The 17,890-nt window shown below is 41.7% G+C and overlaps 1 protein-coding gene across 2 annotated transcripts in view; it reads right to left on the reverse strand.

Annotated features, from left to right (window-relative positions):
• The window catches only part of cacna2d3a (calcium channel, voltage-dependent, alpha 2/delta subunit 3a), a 130,766-nt gene that overhangs the window by 40,906 nt on the left and 71,970 nt on the right, over positions 1–17,890 (reverse strand). The window contains exons 9-13 of one of the 2 annotated variants that reach the window (XM_085444528.1): positions 14,014–14,103; positions 13,289–13,402; positions 7,613–7,691; positions 3,882–4,015; positions 2,313–2,330 (exon numbers count right to left, since the gene is read on the reverse strand). In XM_085444528.1, the coding sequence (XP_085300654.1) occupies positions 2,313–2,330; positions 3,882–4,015; positions 7,613–7,691; positions 13,289–13,402; positions 14,014–14,103 (435 nt within the window). The remainder of the gene's footprint in view (positions 1–2,312; positions 2,331–3,881; positions 4,016–7,612; positions 7,692–13,288; positions 13,403–14,013; positions 14,104–17,890) is intronic. The other variant, XM_085444529.1, reaches the window with a different exon arrangement.

Genomic DNA, 17,890 nt, shown 5'->3' on the forward strand with positions numbered 1-17,890 from the left:
GTAAATAAGAAGAGGCAGTGCATTTAAAGTCACCATCAGAGCTACAGAAAAGGTACACTTTATTCAGCCCCACGGGGGATTTCTTCTCTTTGCATAACCCATCCTAATTATTAGGAGCACGGGCAGCCAGCTTGAAGCAACCAGGCCAGTAACTGCATGTGTTTAGATGCTGTGTGAAATCGAAGACCTATGGCAGAGCACGAGGATTCCACATCGAAGGCCTGCCCTAGCCTGGTGTTGCTGACTCAGGACCTTCTTGCTGTGAAAGTGGAAGTGGTGCTAACCCTAATCCTTAAGTCAGAACTCACACATCTGGGCCAAATCTGCATCATCATTGCCTCTGCAAATTTACCTGTATGAGTCAGAGTAAAGGAGCTGTGGAAGTTCTTTTCCCTGCTGTGGGTCAAATAATGAACGAGAACACCAGTGGGCATTAATACACTTGACACCGCACTAGCACATACCCACACACACATAAACACACACACCAATACCCATCAGAGGGCTAACATACACACCCTTGGCCTGTGTTTTATGTTTCATAGTACACTTTATAATCTAGGTTGCTGTGACAAATTGCATGGAGGTAGATGAGGTGACCCCTGTTTCCTTGGAGACCAGGTTTGTGTGTGCGGGAGCCAACGCCACCTCTGCAGACTAATTTGAGCAAACTAAAACAGACCCGATGGGAAGCTGAGCTGGCACACATCCAGCACATGTGTTTACTGCACAGGTGTTTGGGGATTATCTTTGAAAGCTCTTAATTACCTCAATCAATATTAATGCTTTGCTTTGAAATAGCGGAGTTCATGTTCATCCAGCAAGACATTTTGAACATCTCAGCATTTCAGTTTATCTTCAAAAGGCAATCAGCCGCTCACAGATTCCCCATTTTTTGGTCTTCGTACTTAATCAAGTATCAGTCTCGTTTTTTGAAACTTCAGTGCAAATTCCTCCTGTCACTCCCACAATGTTTATGATTCTTTAATCTCTTATATTCTTTTTCCAACCCTCCCTACCGTTGTCCTCAAATATCTCCCCCTGACACATTCCTCTCACCTCCCTCGCATCATCCCTGAGCTCCAGTGTCAGTTCATCCAGCAGAGTGGGAAACAAAGCCAAATGAGCCAGAGAATGATGAATGAAGCTGGTGGAACGAGGGATAGGAGAGCAAGAGGGAGGATGGCAGAAAGGAGAGCACAGGTGGAGGGAAAGAGATAGGGGCGAAGAAGCAAAGTGAAACAATAAAACAAAACAAAACACAAAAGAAAGGTAAGATAAGAAAGACGGACTGCTGGGTCACAGTGAGAGGGAGAAAACCGGGGAAAGATAGCATGAAGGAAAGATGATACACTTCAGTCCTGGAACAAAATGCTCATCAATTTTCTAACACAGAGCCCATCCAAGGAGTTTTGCTCACTTCTTATCACACATGTTTGCATCCTTCTGTCACTGGAGTAGTGTGTATGTGTGTTCACCCAGGCCAGAGCAGTGCTGGGGCAATTATATGCAAAGAATTGGTACAGATTCCTCGCTAATCCTAATAAAATGATATCTATTTCAGTTTTCTGCTGAGCTGTTTTGAGGTCAATCAGCTCGGGTCTGTCACACTAACAGCACTATGTCAGACATACGGCCTGCCAGCTGTGTAATGCTACTGCTGTGCCTCGCTCACACTGATGGGGAGGCAGAGCGCTCTTTTGTTTCGCCATCATCACTGTTGTGATTATAGAGCTGCTTATCTCAACCCACATACGATTCATAAATCGCTGGAAAAATAAAACACTGAAAATGATAAAAAGGCATCAGAACAGATCATCCCGCCAACCATTATGGACTATTGGATTTTCACCCAGAAGATGACAAAACAGCTTATTCTGGAGAATTCTACCAAAACAAATAACACAGGCAATCTTGTTTTCACACCAAAAATCACACAGGCCAAAGAACAAAATGAAGCCTCACATTTACACACATAATCACAATGCCAGCCCAGAGACACTGGCAAAGCAAGGCTAACATAGCATCACCAGTGAAGAATGAGCGAGTTTGTGCACAGACGTGTGCGAATGCGAAATCAGACGTGCAAAAGAGAGCGCGTGAATGGCACCCATGACAACCATGAGGCATGGCTTCAATCAGGAAGTTGACAAACAACATATGACAACGACACATAAGAAAATGCCACGAGCCGCTATGATAGTTCATTTCACAGATATTAGAAACCGAAACGCACATGCACAAGAAATGCACATGACACACAGCAGGCCTCACCACAGCACAATGCACCAATGACCTCAAACCACATTTACCTTTTGTGCTTGGGGGAGCTAAAGAGAACAGATTGAGAAGGAAGAGGAGGTGAGAAGGAGGATGACGATGAGGAGGAGAGACAGGGTCAATACATTTGTGGATAAGTGTCAGAAAGCCTTTCGGTGCAGTTTTCACTGAATGGAGTGCCAGTGGGCACATACAATCCACTGACATTGAACACAACTTAAAAACAGCGACTGTCTCAAGAGAGGCAAACTTTATAGTCAAAAGGGCCGCAGCAGAGAGGAATCAACACTCAAGTGCCGTAACTCCTACTGCAAGAAAACGTAAGCATTTCCTTATACGTGTTAGGTCAGCGCTGAGTGTATGCACTTCTGTGATAAATGGGAGGGAAAATGAGGACAAAGAGAAACAAATGAGCACAGAAAGACAGGAAAGGGTAAAACATAAGGGATATTCAAAGGATAGCTGAGAGAAAAGAGTCTATTTTTATGTGGTTTTTTGATTGCGTGGTGGGTATTTCTAGTGGAGGGCACTTACCTTTGCCTTTACATGGCCAAAGCTCTCACACTCTTAATCTATACAGAAACTGTTAACTCCTGCTATTTTCTCTGCGTGTCTAACACAGTAAGCCAAGAAGGACCAGTGTGGTGAATGATGCAGCATGTTGTGTGCTGACTTTGGATCACAGAGGATTCGTCCTTTTAACTCTGTTATTATCATTCAGGGGTTTTTCGGGATGTTTTGCCACTCAACTATAGAGGATGTACAGGAGACGAATGCACGATTTCAGAAAATATTATTATTTTGACTGTAATTCACAATATTCACTACCTGCTTATGCTCAGTATGTCGGCCAGTATGGTGATAGGAGATTTAGAGATTGGAAATCATAGTTTTCACAGCAAAGTCCTGAACTATTCTAGACATTACCTAATGATGGCACATGTGGGAACAATAAATGCCCCATGCGTTCAGATCAGACATTACATTTACTTTATTATAGCAGCTCCCCAGTACAATTGTGCAACGTTGCATCCATGTGAGAAGAGCCCACATAAATGCCCTGGTGAGTTAAAGGCAAATGACTGTGACCCATCATGCTCTGGTATGATGGCACCCTCTTCTAAACCAAGCACAGTATTTCCACTATCAATAAATCTGAAGTGAGACTTTTTCATGCGGGAAAAGTCAACTATGGGCAATGCCCCAAAAAAGATTCTCCTAAGACTGTCTGGAGTTGAAAATGCTGCAACCCTACAAAGCTCCCAAGCACACACAGGAGGCTCGTTTACTTAATGGGTCCATCTGCTACACACAGACTCATTTAACTCATTCACAGTCAAAGGTACAAATGCAGAAAACATTGTCAGCCCTCTGCTCGTCTTTCACCCTCGATCACTTTCATTTGGGTTGTTTAATTCATTCCCCTTCAAAATACATGTTTTCACAATATGAACTTATACAAAAGGTCCTGTGGTTTATGTATACAACAATTCAGCCCATTATGGAGTTTTCTAAGCCTACAACAGCCCAGTGGATATGTGAGGCTATCAAGGACCACGTGAACTGGAGTTATGTAGCAAGCGAAGGCATATTCAACTCACAGTGCTATCGATGTAGGCCTCAGTCCAAACTGTGTCGTGCTCCCGGTCGATCACCTTAGGACGACTGAGAACATGGAGATACTCCATCACGTTCTCTTGCACATCTGCCAGTGTGGAAATCTGAGTGAAATACCCTGTTGAGCAAAAAGTGGAGGAGAAAGATAAACAGAAATGAAGAATTGTTCATTCTTAATTAAAGTAGATTAATTATTTAAGTTAGATCCTGCCAACAATGAGGCAGCACAGGCTCAGAAGTCCAACTCACTACTGCCCAAAAACACATGCTCTGTGTTTCTAAGCTTGTTTGAGGGCAGATCAGATGCCTGAAAAAACATTTTAGCTTTATGGAGCCAGCAACATATTCCAAGCCATTGCTACTATTTTAATAACAATGCAGACTAACTACATCTGGGATGCAGTGCTGCTGACCTGCTGTTTGCATGATGGAAACTTGGTTAAATGCATGACTAACTTTTAAAGTATCCTCCGCAAACTATTCAAGCAAGACCCAACCATCATGGGTTTTAATGTATATGTATATGCATGTGTATCTAAATGTAAGACCAAAAATATCTCAGCTAAACTACAAGCGATTCCATCTCCCATAATGGCAATGCCATCGTTATGATACTAATGTGTATGTGAAGGAGGAAATGTACTGTTATCTCAGGAGGAGGTTCAGAAAAAGCGAGAGGAAGAGAGTCAGCATTGCAGTCAGACAGAGACAGAGGCGCCATGAATAAGGGAAAAGAAAAAGCCCACCACATTTTCACCCAGCTGTAAAAACAGCAAACTGCCTCCATCACCGTTGGGCATTCAAGTAGAAAATCATAGTCGGAGGAAACAGATGTTGGGGTCATCTTTCCCGGCAACAACTTTTACTCCACAGGGAGAAAGGACCTGAAGTCTAGACACAATACACAGATCTGTGATAGACGTGGCGCATCAACCCAGCCCAAATATCTGATAATATGCACCACTGATTATAAGCTAATCTTAAAACTATATCTATAGTAAAGCCCAAAATAGAATAATTAACTAAAAATAAAATCTATTGTTGAAAAAAAGTGCTGATATCACATAACTGCTGTAATCAGTATATTAACAGAACTTGACCTGGAAGTGAACCTTTGCAGGTCTTTTTTATCCTCAGAGGCATTTGGAGCCATTATTCCACCAGACGGTGCAATGAGAACACACACATACAGACGCATGTCACACACAAAGACACTGTCTAGTCTAACTGCATCGTTCATCACAGTAGTGAGTCGAGAATTACTGCTCCCTCTCGAAGGCTGAGGGCGTCCTTCGAGCTGAGCCATCAGGGCCAGGTGCCAGGGGAAGAAAAATGAAGGCTCCCAACTTTCAGTGGATGGTACCCATGTTGTACAAACAATACAGCCTCAGCAAGGTGTGGACAGGTTGAGGGCATCAATATATTTTTACATGACCTTGGTCTGGGTCATATGTAGCAAATAAGATCCCGTAAGGTGTCCTGATAATGGATGAGGTGGAAGTGAAAAATGTATCATCGTGTAAGGAAGCGCTTTCTTGGTGCACAGTTGTAAAAGTATTTTACAACAAAACTAAGTTTTTTGCTTATTAGGAGAGAGCTCGTCGGAGGAAATAGATGTTGGGCTCATCTTTCCCGGCAACAACTTTGACTCCACAGGGAGAAAGGACCTGAAGTCTAGACACAATACACAGATCTGTGATAGATGTGGCGCATCAACCCAGCCGGTAAAATAATCTAGATGACTTAAAGAATACTTAGAAATGTTGCCTTGCTTCCTGTTAAAATGGCCTTTAAAAAAGTACTGATTACCTGCAGAAATATACCACATTTAAGAATACTCAAAAGACACTAGAGGAAAACTACTCCTGCACTGGTTGCAACAAGGCAAGTACTGATGCAGCGTTTAAATCTGAATACAATTAAGATGTTAAATTGCACGTGTAATAAACAATTTATAAAGGGGTGTTGATTAGCTTTGATACACATTTTGGCAAATAATTGCTAAGAACATCTGAAACGACACTAAAGTTACTTGTAGACAGCACGGCGATTTGTAGTGAGAATATGGAGCAGATAGAAGTAACCCCAGAGAGGAGGCGGAGGTATGCAGGTACGAAAGGAGAGTCAGTAGGAAAAAGACAGAATACATGTGTGAATGAGGTCGAAGGAAATGTGAAGATGCAAAGAGTAGAGGTAGCGAAAGGGGACGAGTTTAATAAATAACATCGACCGTCCAAAGCAACAAACTGGTGGTTAGCACTGTCGCCTCACAGCAAGAAGGTCCTGAGTTCAATTCCACCATCAGGCCGGGGTCTTTCTGAGTGGAGTTTGCATGTTCTCCCCGTGTTCACGTGGGTTCTCCCCGGGTACTCCGGCTTCCTCCCACAGTCCAAAGACATGCAGCTTGTGGAGATAGGTTAATCGAACAATCTAAATTGACCATAGGTGTAAATGTGAGTGCGACTGGTTGTCTGTCCCTGTGTGTTGGCCCTGCGACAGACTGGCGCCCTGTCCAGGGTGTACCTCTTGCCCTAGCTGGGATAGGCTCCAGCGACCCTGAAAAGGATAAGCGGAAGCGAATGGATGGATAGTAAATATACGGTAAATGCTGAGAGTTAGTGAAAACATGTAACATTATTTTACTGATACTTGCACCACTTCTATCCCAAACAAATTCCTCTGGGGTTACATCAGAGCCATCCAGCATAAAAATCTGCCAAATCAAACATGCGGCGCCACCCGCTCTGGCGACTCCTCGTGAATAAGGAAGCAGCCAAAAGTAGCTTTACTTGCACTGTGACACTCATAGCATTTCCAGTCCTGCTAATATTCTGGGCCACGCAGAGTTTTTGACAGAAGACTGTTCTGCATCATTTCCGGGATGGAGAGAAAGTCACAGTCATCCCCCTGAATCATCATCAGTCACACACATTAACATCTGTACTATAGCATTACACACATACACAAGTCTAAACAAACACAATGTTTTCAGCAACCAAACAGGTCTCATGTGTACATCACATTGCTTGCAACAGCCTTAGGGCAACATGTGCATTCCCTGGTGCATGCGCACACGAGCGCATACAAGCGCACAGCCAAACAAGAATACTCACAGACGTCTAATATCCTCAAAGACACTGGATGGGTTCTCTGATATCACGTCCAAGCAACACTGTGGATGTTCTTGTATCACACACACACACACACACACACACACACACACACACACACACACACACACACACACACACACACACCCTTTGTGTGACCTGTGACTTGCCTGTCTTATCTGCTGGAGCCTGAGGAAATGGAGCCAGACTGTCTCTGTCAGCCACCTCCCAGCTAAATATAGATCCTGGAGGAAAGTGCTCTACGCATTAAGACAACCATGACCACACAGAAAGCTGCTCGAAAGTGGCGCATCACTATGATTCATTTGGACTTTAAGCTCAAAGAAGAAGTAATATGACACATCTGGCCTGTGCAACTGGAACCCGTTGCCTCCTGTCGCATACACCTGCTTATGCTGATGAGCGCCGACAAACTCATCTATGCTAGTGTATGTATGCACACAGACACATGTGCCAAAAACTCCAAACAAATCCTAAGCTGCATAATGTAATACTTTTCCTCCAGCTGACAGTGACACGCTGCAACTTTACCCCACCAAAACAGATTACAGGGAGAGAGAAAGTAGCGTCTTTGAAGAGCCCACCTTTGTTAGCACACGCCATCCATTTTAGATTTTCTGCGAAGGCTGATTCTCGACCAATCAGGTAAGGAAATATACGGACCTGGGGAAAGAAAAGCAGATAGCTCCCATCATTCATTTTAATCATATTTGATAGGGGCCGCCATGGTACCATTCAGAAGATAACACTGTCAACGTCTGGCAAAAGACTCATTCTTTCTCATTTAGTGATTACCAAGTCTCCTAGTTGATGATTGCTTCCTGAAAGTTTATTGTGTTACCTTTAAATTTAAATGTTCAGTTCCAGCTAATTTTTTTATTCAAGAACCGAAAAATCAAGGATGAGCAAATGCAGGCGAGTGTTTTGAAAATCTGCAATTACAGTGATTACAAAAGATAAAACGCAAATTTTAATTTGAAAAAGCTTTATGTGCTTTATGTGCTTCAGTACGGAGAATCTTCTTTACTCTTATGTGCCAAACCCATTTTTTCCCTGGCTCATTGGCTCCAGCAGCAGGTGAATTTGGCAGGTGCATGTATGAGAGTGTAAAGAGATTTGTTGCCAGATTGGACCAGATGCAAGCCTCTGGGGGCGCAGCTGCTGTGCCTATTGCATATGCATTTTCCACTGAGTCCCTTAACCCCAACAGCATGTTTCTGTTTGTGTGTGTACATGTACTGTGTGTACTGCATATGAATGCACATGAGTGCGTAGACCTCTCAGAGTTTTAAACATGTATTTGATACAATTTTGGAACTCAGAAAGTCTGAAAATTGCAAAAATTTATGCAAAAATATCATTTATGTATAGATGCAATTGACTTTTCCTGGAATATGTATGCACTGCATTCTCTATTACATTGTTTTTAACTAAAAAAGTCTTTAAAATTAATACGTAAATTTACCACCTTGACCATGGACAGTTCTAAATAGTTTTTTTTCCAGATAATGTCAGTCTGTTGATAACGGTAATATGTTTCACTGAATAAGCATAGTTGTTTCATTCACCGCTCATTATCTAGACCACAATAATCCTCTATTCATCAAACTTCAGCCATTTGACTGACACTACCAAAGTGTTAGGAAAACACAACACAGCTGTTGTAATCAGAACAACGCCATGTAAGACTTTGATAAAGACGTGTCATGTAAGCTTTTCTTTGTGTGATTATGTGTTTCACTTCACTGAAAGCCAAACCGCAACAGACTGGTTATTAAATATGGACGAGGTTTACAGCTGAGTACGGTAAAACTGAGGTAGAAGAAGAAACTGTAGAACTTGAGCCACGACATGCAATCTTTAAGATAGTTGAGTGCACAAAGTTTACATGCAAGGAAAAAAATGCACATGCACGAAAGAACAGACACATCAGGATATAAATACTGCAAATTCATGCACACACATACAGTGTGCATAGACAGTGATATGGATGTAATTTCAGTTAGTACATGTATGAATATTTTACATATTTAGCATTTAACTTAATGACTGATTCTGTCCTCCAGAACATTCACACATTTTTTGAAAGAGTAAGTAAAGCAAGCAAAGGGGTTTGATGTTTCTGTTCAGTACTTAACAAAGTCTAAGACCTGCCAAAGTGCTACTTTGAAAAAAACGGGCCAATTTTACATATAGATCAACTCGATGATTTAACCTGAATCCAAATTTGCAACAAAGACAGACATGCAAACAGAAATGGTTTGTATACGGCCACTATTCAGTAAGCCTACATGTGTCTGAGCAGAAGATATTTGGTCAAAGAAGCTTTTCTGTTTGCAGTCTGTGTGGGCACTGCTCTTCTATTTTAATTCAGATACAGGATCTAACAAGCTTCATCAGCAAGTCTTACATATTGATTCACAGGCTTCTCCAAGGAATTCGTTTTTCCGGTCTAGTATTAGTTTTCAACTTGCAATGAGTGCGTCTCACAATTCAAATTGTGAGGCTGAGACACACTGAGACTGACACATGAGTGCTCATGGTATCACCAGTCTAGGTCACGAGAGAGCCTAAGGATTGTCCTTTCTAGGCTGTAGTGCTGAGTAATCTCCACTCTCCAGGCAGTTATGCTCAACCGCCTAGGAAAACGAGGCACAATGTTGGCAAATGCAGGGTGATGTTGCCTTGTGATGCACTGCCAAACGGTGGTGACAGATAGGGTATAGGCAGTGCACAAAGACAACTCAAAAGCTAGCACGGTCATTGTTGTGTGTAGGACAGCATATCAGTGTGTATATCATTTATACATGTGGCTCTCTGCGCAGCATCTTTCAATAGGCAGGGATGCCTTGTTTCCACCTCTCGAGGAGTTTCTACAGCTATGTCTACGGCCACACTACAAGCTCCCACATTCAGTGCAGCCCTTTGCATCCAGTGGAAGTCTCCTAATAACAAATCATCTGATTCACTGCGCCTGACCTTTCAGTATATTGAAAAGGAAATAAGAGCAAAGGATACAAGACTGTGACGCACTAATTAAAAACAAAAACAACAAAAAAACGAATCTTGAAATGATTACAATACGTCATTGGATGCAATATAGTGCTATCAGCCTAGAGCAATATCAGCAAATACAAATTAATGGAATTTGTGCAGTCGGGCAGTCGACTCTTTTTTTAAGCGCATGTACACAGTGTTCAACTTTAACTGGCATTAATCTGTTCCAGCTTGGAACACCGTATTCAGTTTACATAATACACTGATGGCACATCCCAGGTTTCTGTCCCCGAGGGCCGTTCACCTGCCAAACAATTTGATCACAAATTAGCTGTCTGGGGATTTTACAACTCAGCAGGCTACAGGCTCAGGTAATAGATAGAGTTTGGCAACACTACAGACAGAAAATTGTCAGTGTTTTAAGTCAAGGGACTCGTGATTGTTCTAATCAATGCCGTCGGCTTTTTCCCTCATTTTTTGAAAGGCACTTCAAACAACGCTGAGATTTCCATCTCACAGTCCTGTATGGTCACAGGAAGTGCTGCATTGTGTTTAAAAGATTTGATTTGCTAGGAGAGTGGATAAGCATGTGTATGAGAGGGTATGTAAAGAGCATGTCGGTGTTTTGTATGGTTACGCTCATCCTACAGGTGTGGTTATGTGAATATTTGTGTGATGCTGGTTTTAGTAAGTCTTTAGTAAGTTTTGCTTCAAAAATGTGAAGGAAAAATAATCTAACGTTTGAACATTAAGAGAAAATCACTTTGAAAATAATCGCTGCTGTAACAGGAAGAAATGTTTTAGACTTTTTATCACGGCTGTTTTTTTCTTATGGTAATCAACCCTTTATGATCTTTTTGTGTAACACATGCTGTCTGAATACAGACATTTATCATGTTTTTAGCATTCACACTTGCCAAAGCCTGTTTGTATAGTTGGTGCGATTCTCAACAGTGGTGAAGCTCTAAGATGGGTTGGAAGGAATCCATTAAAAAAACAGCAGTGGTGGGTGGAGGTGGGAGATTGGGGGTGGGGGGGGACAGACTGAGGAGAGTGACAGAGACTGAAGACTTCTATTATCAGTGGGGCTTCTTCTAAATGGAACTATCTAGCAGCCTTGTCCCCTCTGCTCACTGATGTTCAGCCTTGAGCTGTCGGGGGGGGAGAGCTTTCGGCAGTTTTAATACAGACTGTACCAGACATGCAGAAACACAATGTGCAAGTGTGGCACTAATAGTAACTAAAAGGCATCCATAATGATACACAGAAACATCTACTCAGAGTCAGTGTTAAAAATGACTAAAAATATGTCTTAACTGCCTAATGTCAAAGGCCTCTCCTCTCAACCTCAAAGCATTTAGGATTTACCTGAGGTAAAGGAACTGTTTGTGTCCTTTGAAGTCATATTCACTTTTACAGTATGTGTACTGTATACAGTGTGTGATAACAGTGAATATGTACTATTGCATTCGATACTTCAAACGTTTTCCTTTAGAGAGAAAAGACCTTAGAATAACCCTTTTTTGTCTCCTCCTCCATCTTTTCTGCCCTTCGGTTGCATTTCGTGACAGATCAGAAAGCACCACAGCAACACTGCAGGACAGCAGCAAAAGTGTGTTGTCTTTTTCAACGGGGCCGTTACTTCAAAAAGATCCCACACTGGATCCACTCAATGCCCTCTGCTTGTCAAAAAGATTTACTGCACAAACAGAAAACCACACAGAAAAACTGTGATCTTAGTGGTCTTTTTAGACAGATTTACCAAGACACTGAACATTTCTCAAGCAACTGTATTTCTAATTTAGTTATTTACTAGCTGGGCCCACGTCCTCATTTTAGGTTTGACAGTGCTTTAGTAGGTAAATGCTTTGACATGAATTGAGCTGCGGTGTGGGAAAGGCCTCGAAGGGGACTGGCGACGGCGCCCAGGCCTGGCAGATCCCCGTGTGCTACATAGAAATGAAGAAGTTAGAAAACTGAGAACAAGGAGGGAGGGTGGGCACGTAAACGAGAATGAACAGCTTGCAGAACTGGGGGAACCTCTGTAGATGACAACCGGAAGGAGCGGGTTCGGAGGATTCCTGCTCCTGAAATCCCCATACATAATCTCCAAAATAATTTGGCATAACTAGAAGTCATTGCCCCAACCCTGTAGAACAGTGCTCTTCTCATTCTTTCTGTTGATTTATGTACACTACATTGCCAATTCACTCACCCATCTAAATGACTGAATTCAGGGGTTCCAGTCACTTCCATTGCTGCAGATAAATAAGATCAAGCAGGCATCCAGACTGCTTCTACAAATATTTGTGAAAGTCGCTCTCAGGAGTTCAGTGAATTCCAGGGTGGTACCGTGATAGGATGTCACCTGTTGTGAAATGTCCTCTACACTAAATATTACACAATCAGCTGTTAGTGGTATTATAACAAAGTGGAAACGATAGGGAACAACAGCAACTCAGCCATGAAGTGTTGGACCATGTGAACTGCTGGCGTGCATAGTGTGCAGAGGTCGGACACTTTCTAAAGAGTCGATCACTACAGACCTCCAAACGTCAAATTAGATGTTGTGCGGAGTGACGAATCACACTTACAGAGAGACGGTCCTTGTCTGACCTCATTGAGCCAAGTGTAACGTTTGGCAGAGGCGGGATTATGATGCGGAGTTCAGCCTCTCAGAGTAAATCTTAGTGCTTCAGCATACCAAAACATTTTGAACAATTTCATGCTCCTAACTTTGTGGGAACAATTTGTGAGTTTGGTGTATGAGAACTTGGCCTGCAGAAGAGTCCTGACATCTTTAGGATGAATTGAGTGCAAACCTCAAAAATTCTCGAGGAAATCTTGCGGAAAACCTTCCTAGAATAGTTGAAGCTGTTGTAGCTGAAGCTGTTATGGGATAATATATCATATTTAACCGTGTGGATTAAGAATGGGATGTCAGTCAAGTTCATATGGATGTGAAGGCAGACGAGCAAATATGTCTGGCAGTACAGTGCACTTGAAAGCACATTAGATTCCTTTTAACGTTGGGTCAGAAAGACTTGTGCTCTTCTCAACAGTGCGTTTAAGAAGTCATTCATAGCCACATGAGGGATTAGCCCACCTCTCTCCACTTCTCATCAAACACTGGTATACATGGTTACATGCTCATGACGTTGTGACCAAAGTATAATGGGAAACTGAGATGAGTTGCCCCGACTGTCTTGGAACATATTTGCAGAATAATATGATGTGTGTGCTTGTGTGTTCTGATACACTACCTTCCTCTCTGGCCAGTTATACTTGGCAAAGATGGCATCGTATGTATCCACTGCCCCATCTGTCACCAACATAATAGCCTGGCTACACTCACTGCCCCTCCCAGTCTCGTTGAACTAGACATCGGGAGACAGACAGACAGAGAAAGACAAAGAAGGAGAAAAACAGAGGGTTACTACGTGATGATCAAAGAACAAAAAGCTCTCATCCAGTCAAATGTAAATGTAACCAGTTCATTCATTAACACACAGTTCTTCCACTTCCTTCCCATTAGAGCTTATAATGTATCATCACAAGACTCTCCATGGACGCTAACTGTGTTGTAACAGTGAGTTAATGGAATTATAATAGCATGCCTTCAATACGCATGCATGAACGCAAGGTAGAAGGGCTACTGTGAGATAAAATTACAGCGAGGCATCACTATGCAGCATGTCAGGGTACACTTTAAAAGATACATGCTGTTGAAATACGGATATTTAGATTGTGTGTCTTTGTCTTTGTCCGGATGACTGTTTGATTAATTACATGTCCATAATTAGGAAATGTCAGATCAGTAACCTGAGTCATCGAGTGCCTTGTTTACTTGGATTTTGCATGAATCAATTGATTTAGCTATTAATTACAACCCTAATTAATTTTATGCATAAAACTGATGTGTATGCGTGTTTGAAGAGCGCGTCTGTGTGCGTGTATGACCGCGATCGTGCATGAGTGCGTTACTTACGTCACTGAGGAGATTGAAAGCCTCAGTCAGAGCTATATCCAACATCCCGATGCCTTGAGCAAACAGCTTGTCGAGGTGTTCCCGGAAATGCTGGGGAAAAGGTTTTGAGAACATTACAATCTCGCTGAAAAAAGCAGAGAACTAAAGTGACAAAACCACAAAAGGAGACAGAATTATAGGTCTTTATGAAGAAAAAACAAAGGCAGAGGCAAGAGATAGCTACAAAAGCAGGGGAACAAGATGCAGAGTTATTACTTTTCACTGTTCCTATCCTAGAAAATATTTTACTGAATTTGGTTTGCCATCATTTATGTGTGAAGAGTTTGCATCAATGGTCTAATGGGCTCTTCAGTTCAGTCCTGAGCCAGTTTATCTGGCAAACTCCCCCCTTATACTGAAGTGAAATCTCACATACAGACTGAAAAAACCATAATGACCAGTTTCCCTTCTCTTGCTTTTAGCTCAACGTCATTTATTGCACCGGGTATGTGCGTATACATGCGTTTGTGTGTGTGTGCGCATCTGCTCACAGGCATGATTGCGTTACAAAGGATACATTATTTCTCCAGCAATTCATGGTGAGTTTAATGTTTTCAGCAACTGAACAGGTCTCATGTACACATCTCATTACTTGTAACAGCCTTGGGGTAACAAATACATGGCGTATGCACACACACACACACACACACACACACACACACACACACACACACACACACACACACACACACACACACACACACACAGTCCCCATTATCCAGTATAATCTATTTATAGATATTTAGATCCTGTAATTGCCATTTTGAACACTTCCTACTGAGATTTGCTAAATCCAGCAACTTTATAAAACCAATTCTCCATCCTGACCCATTTACATATATCAGTTTTGCCACTGGTAATCGAGGCATGATAAGCCATGAATGCAACCAGGTTTCATGATTTAGAAACAGACTAAACCTACACCCCCTGCTCCCTTTTTTCTACCACTATCGTCATCTTTTCCTGTCTTTTGTTCCTTACTCATGGGAGGACCAAAGTCTCTTGGTACACAGTGGGGGGGTCATAAGAAACATAAGGCCATTTCAGAGCTTTGCCCTCTTGGGAGCAAGCACACACACCCACACACACACATATAATGCAAGTGCAATGTACAGATAAATGTGTATACAAAACCAACTTCTGCTGTTTCAATCGGCAAAAAGATAAGCTATCCATGGATGTGGATAAAAAAGGCTGTACCCTGGAGCATAGCAAACTTTACCTATTGCTTGCAAGTGTGCTTGTGAGCTAAGATTGAAGTGATTTTTCTCAGCACAGCGGGCCATGTTCAATTCCTGGCACAGCAGTGTACTAAAGTGGCAGATTGAAAATGTGTGTGTCAGTGTGAATGCAATGCTTAATGTTCCCAACCTTTTGTCTGCACCAAAAGGCTCAGAAATGTGCATTGCACATCAAACTTCTTCAATCCTTCAGACACCTTTGATTCTTAAAAGCGACCGTATCAGTGAAATGAAAGAAGCCAGGGTACAAGGACATTTTAATGATTAACCAAAATATCTCAATTTTGCAGCTTGCTAAGCCAAAGCTTTTGATTGCTATGATAAGTTATTTAAATCAACGTGAGGACAGATGCAAATCCGATACCTGCACAAAAAAGGGCCGTTGTTGAACAACGAAGAGCAATGCTTGAAGAAGCGAGTCAAACGGGTCTGTTTCAGAAATAAATCAACAGGCGCTGCTCAAAGCAATAGTTTGAAAGTTTTCTCTTACTAAACACAAGAAAAAAAGATTTCTGCTCACAAGAGTCATTTAAATCCTAAGTTCAGTCTGTTTCAGATAGCAAACAATCAGTGCTTCAGATTCCAGCGTAAGTCAAACATGTTTCTATTTGTACAAAGTCCAAAAGAGATGACGTTAGAGATCATCTCTTTAAAATATCTCTTTAGAGTAAAACTACTGCACATGTGAATGACAACAAGACATGAATGACCTCCACATATTTACACACCCGTTGACATGCATATGGACAAATAAATACTATTAATGTAGTCATATTCATGTGTGTCACATGAAAACTTAATGTGGGTTTTTGCCCCAACATTTCACGTTGGGCGTGAAAAAACATATTTTCGAACGTCAGATCAGAATGTTTAAATCTCCAGAGTGACGACTACTTCTTGCCCTCAGCTGAAACAGAAGACATTAGCCTTATCTACTGCTGCAGACTGCCTTCCCCTCTCAGCTGGCTGACTCAGGCAACAGTAAACTACATTCTGAAATTAAACACACAGTGCTAATCCATATGCATAAGTGTACACTCACTACAAAGTAAACAGAAACTAACTTAAACAAACCCACTACTTTCATGTAGTGCATGGAAGGCAGTCAGTGTATTTGCTAGAAAACAGCTGTGTCAAAAGACTTTGAGAATGTAAGAATAGAAGTCAACTGAATTTTTGAAACGAACCTTTAACGGTTTTAGGGGAGACCAGATTTTTGATGCAGTCTATGCTGCATAAATCAGAGTCTCAGAGATGACGAGGGGAATCATGCCTCAATAATAGCAGGAACTGCACCATGTTGACATTATTATGCAAACATAATGCACTCCAATGAATAAACACTGTACTTCTCTAGCACCGGACTCCTTCGCGCTAGTCTCACTACACCAATCTGATTAGCACATCACATACATAGCTTTAAGCAAGCCCATGGTCATTGTAAGTTTATGTTAAATTTACAGTTAGAGTGCAGTTCTCATATTCTAGCTGTGCTGAAGTTCAGAGCATATTTATAAGACAGAGACCATTTCAGGTAACTTTGTAATTATGAATCTGAATAAGGAAAACTTGCATGTGAATTTTCTCAGAGGTCCATTGTTGGACCTCTCCTAACATGAACACGCTCCTTTTTGCTACGACTGGGAATCGAGAAATGGTTCTTGTAAGTAACCAGTATTTAAAATCCTTGGAATTGTTAGTCTGCCTGCCTATCAGTTCCACTTGCACTTGTGCTACAATCAGCTGTCCGTTTGTGTTCTAGAGGAGGAAAGCAGTGGTGCAGTCTACAACATTTTACTTTTGTTGCCATGATGCCAGGTCTCTCTTGGAAATGAGATTTTTAATCTCAATGAGATTTTAAACCTGGATAAATAAAGGACTAATAACATGGATATGGACATTACTTTTATTTTTTTGCACAAAAGAACAAGAGCAAATTGGTTTGCAATAGGGCTGGGCCATATTATACCGTTCACGGTAATACCGGTATAATGTTAGGCAACGATAGGAAAATGAAATATCGCGATAGAATGGGAGTAAAACGCGCATGCGCAATGCCTTTGTTTTCATACGCACATGGCCGATTGTTGAGTGAAACAGATGAACCAGAATTGGTTTGTAAAAATGGTGCAACTTCAGTGATGTGGAACTGGTTTGGTGTTTGTCCGTCAGATACACAACAAAGCACATTTTTTTGCAGAACATACAAGCGGCCGTCGTTATTGTCATATTTGTCGGACTAAGATGCTCTTAAATCTGGGAGTAATCTGGGTCCTAAACTCCGTATCTTCAGGTCAAACAACACTGCAGCATCACTTAGAGTTAAAAACTGTCTAAATTCTTTCATCTTTAATAAAACGATCAGCATTGCTGCTTTACCAGGTGTAACTATAAAGTTTAACTTCCAGGCATCCATGAAAACAAAAGTTATTACATTTAACGGAGTTAGAAGTTAGCAGGAAGCTAGCGGAAGTTAGCTCGCTAGTTTCGCTAGTTACCTAAGCATGATATAGCATGTTCTGACGGAGAGATTTCTGAAAAAAATCAAACGTACAGCTCTGCTATCACTTCCAACATAAATGAAGACAGGAAACTAA

The sequence above is a fragment of the Copadichromis virginalis genome, linkage group LG20 (genome assembly GCF_057382275.1).
Source record: "Copadichromis virginalis isolate Kocher_CV1m ecotype Utaka linkage group LG20, C_Virginalis_male_GT1.1, whole genome shotgun sequence".
NCBI classification, from domain to species: domain Eukaryota; kingdom Metazoa; phylum Chordata; class Actinopteri; order Cichliformes; family Cichlidae; genus Copadichromis; species Copadichromis virginalis.